Below are 535 nucleotides of genomic sequence, written 5' to 3'. Positions count from 1 at the left end.
GAACGTCTCCAGGATCTGCAGCAGCAAAACGCATGCAAACCGCAGCTAGAACTGAGTGCAGCAGCAGCAATAGCAGCAGCAGCAGCAGCTGCTGCTGCTGCAGCAGCAGCAGCAGGCTTTGCCTGCCTTTGTTTTATTTTGTGTTGTGCTACTGCAGTTGCTGCTGCTGCTCCTAGTGCTGTTGCTGCTGCTGCTCCTTCTGCTGCTGCTCCTTCTGCTCCTGCTCCTTCTGCTGCTGCTGCTGCTGCTGCTGCTGCTGCTGCTGCTGCTGCTGCTTACTTCTCCTGTGGATGCAGCATATTGTTTATTTTTTTTTGTTAAAAGAAAACGCCAAAGTTCCTCCGCTGTTTGTTTGTCTTCTTCTCGCAAAGAACACCACATACCTTCACCCCGCTGCAGCAGCAGCAGCAGCAGCAGCAGCAGCAGCAAAAGGAACAGCAGCAGCAGCAGCAGCAACAGCAGCAGCGGGAACAGCAGCAACAGCAGCAGCAGAAACAGCAGCAACAGCAGCAGCAACAGCAGCAAAAACAGCAGC

The 535-nt window shown here is 53.8% G+C and overlaps 1 protein-coding gene across 1 annotated transcript in view; it reads left to right on the top strand.

The window, feature by feature from the left end:
- Nucleotides 1-290: 290 nt before the first annotated feature.
- EMH_0017830 (uncharacterized protein) overlaps nucleotides 291-535 on the top strand; it is a gene marked incomplete at both ends in the record, with an annotated part of 570 nt that continues 325 nt past the window's right edge. Inside the window, one exon of the mRNA XM_013501002.1 lies at nucleotides 291-535. Coding sequence (XP_013356456.1) covers nucleotides 291-535 — 245 coding nt within the window.

The sequence above is a fragment of the Eimeria mitis genome, genomic scaffold, assembly GCF_000499745.2.
Source record: "Eimeria mitis Houghton genomic scaffold, Emh_scaff614, whole genome shotgun sequence".
Lineage (NCBI taxonomy): Eukaryota > Apicomplexa > Conoidasida > Eucoccidiorida > Eimeriidae > Eimeria > Eimeria mitis.
The sequence above is the reverse complement of the archived record's forward strand: the minus strand, read 5'-3'. Positions and strand labels throughout refer to the sequence as shown.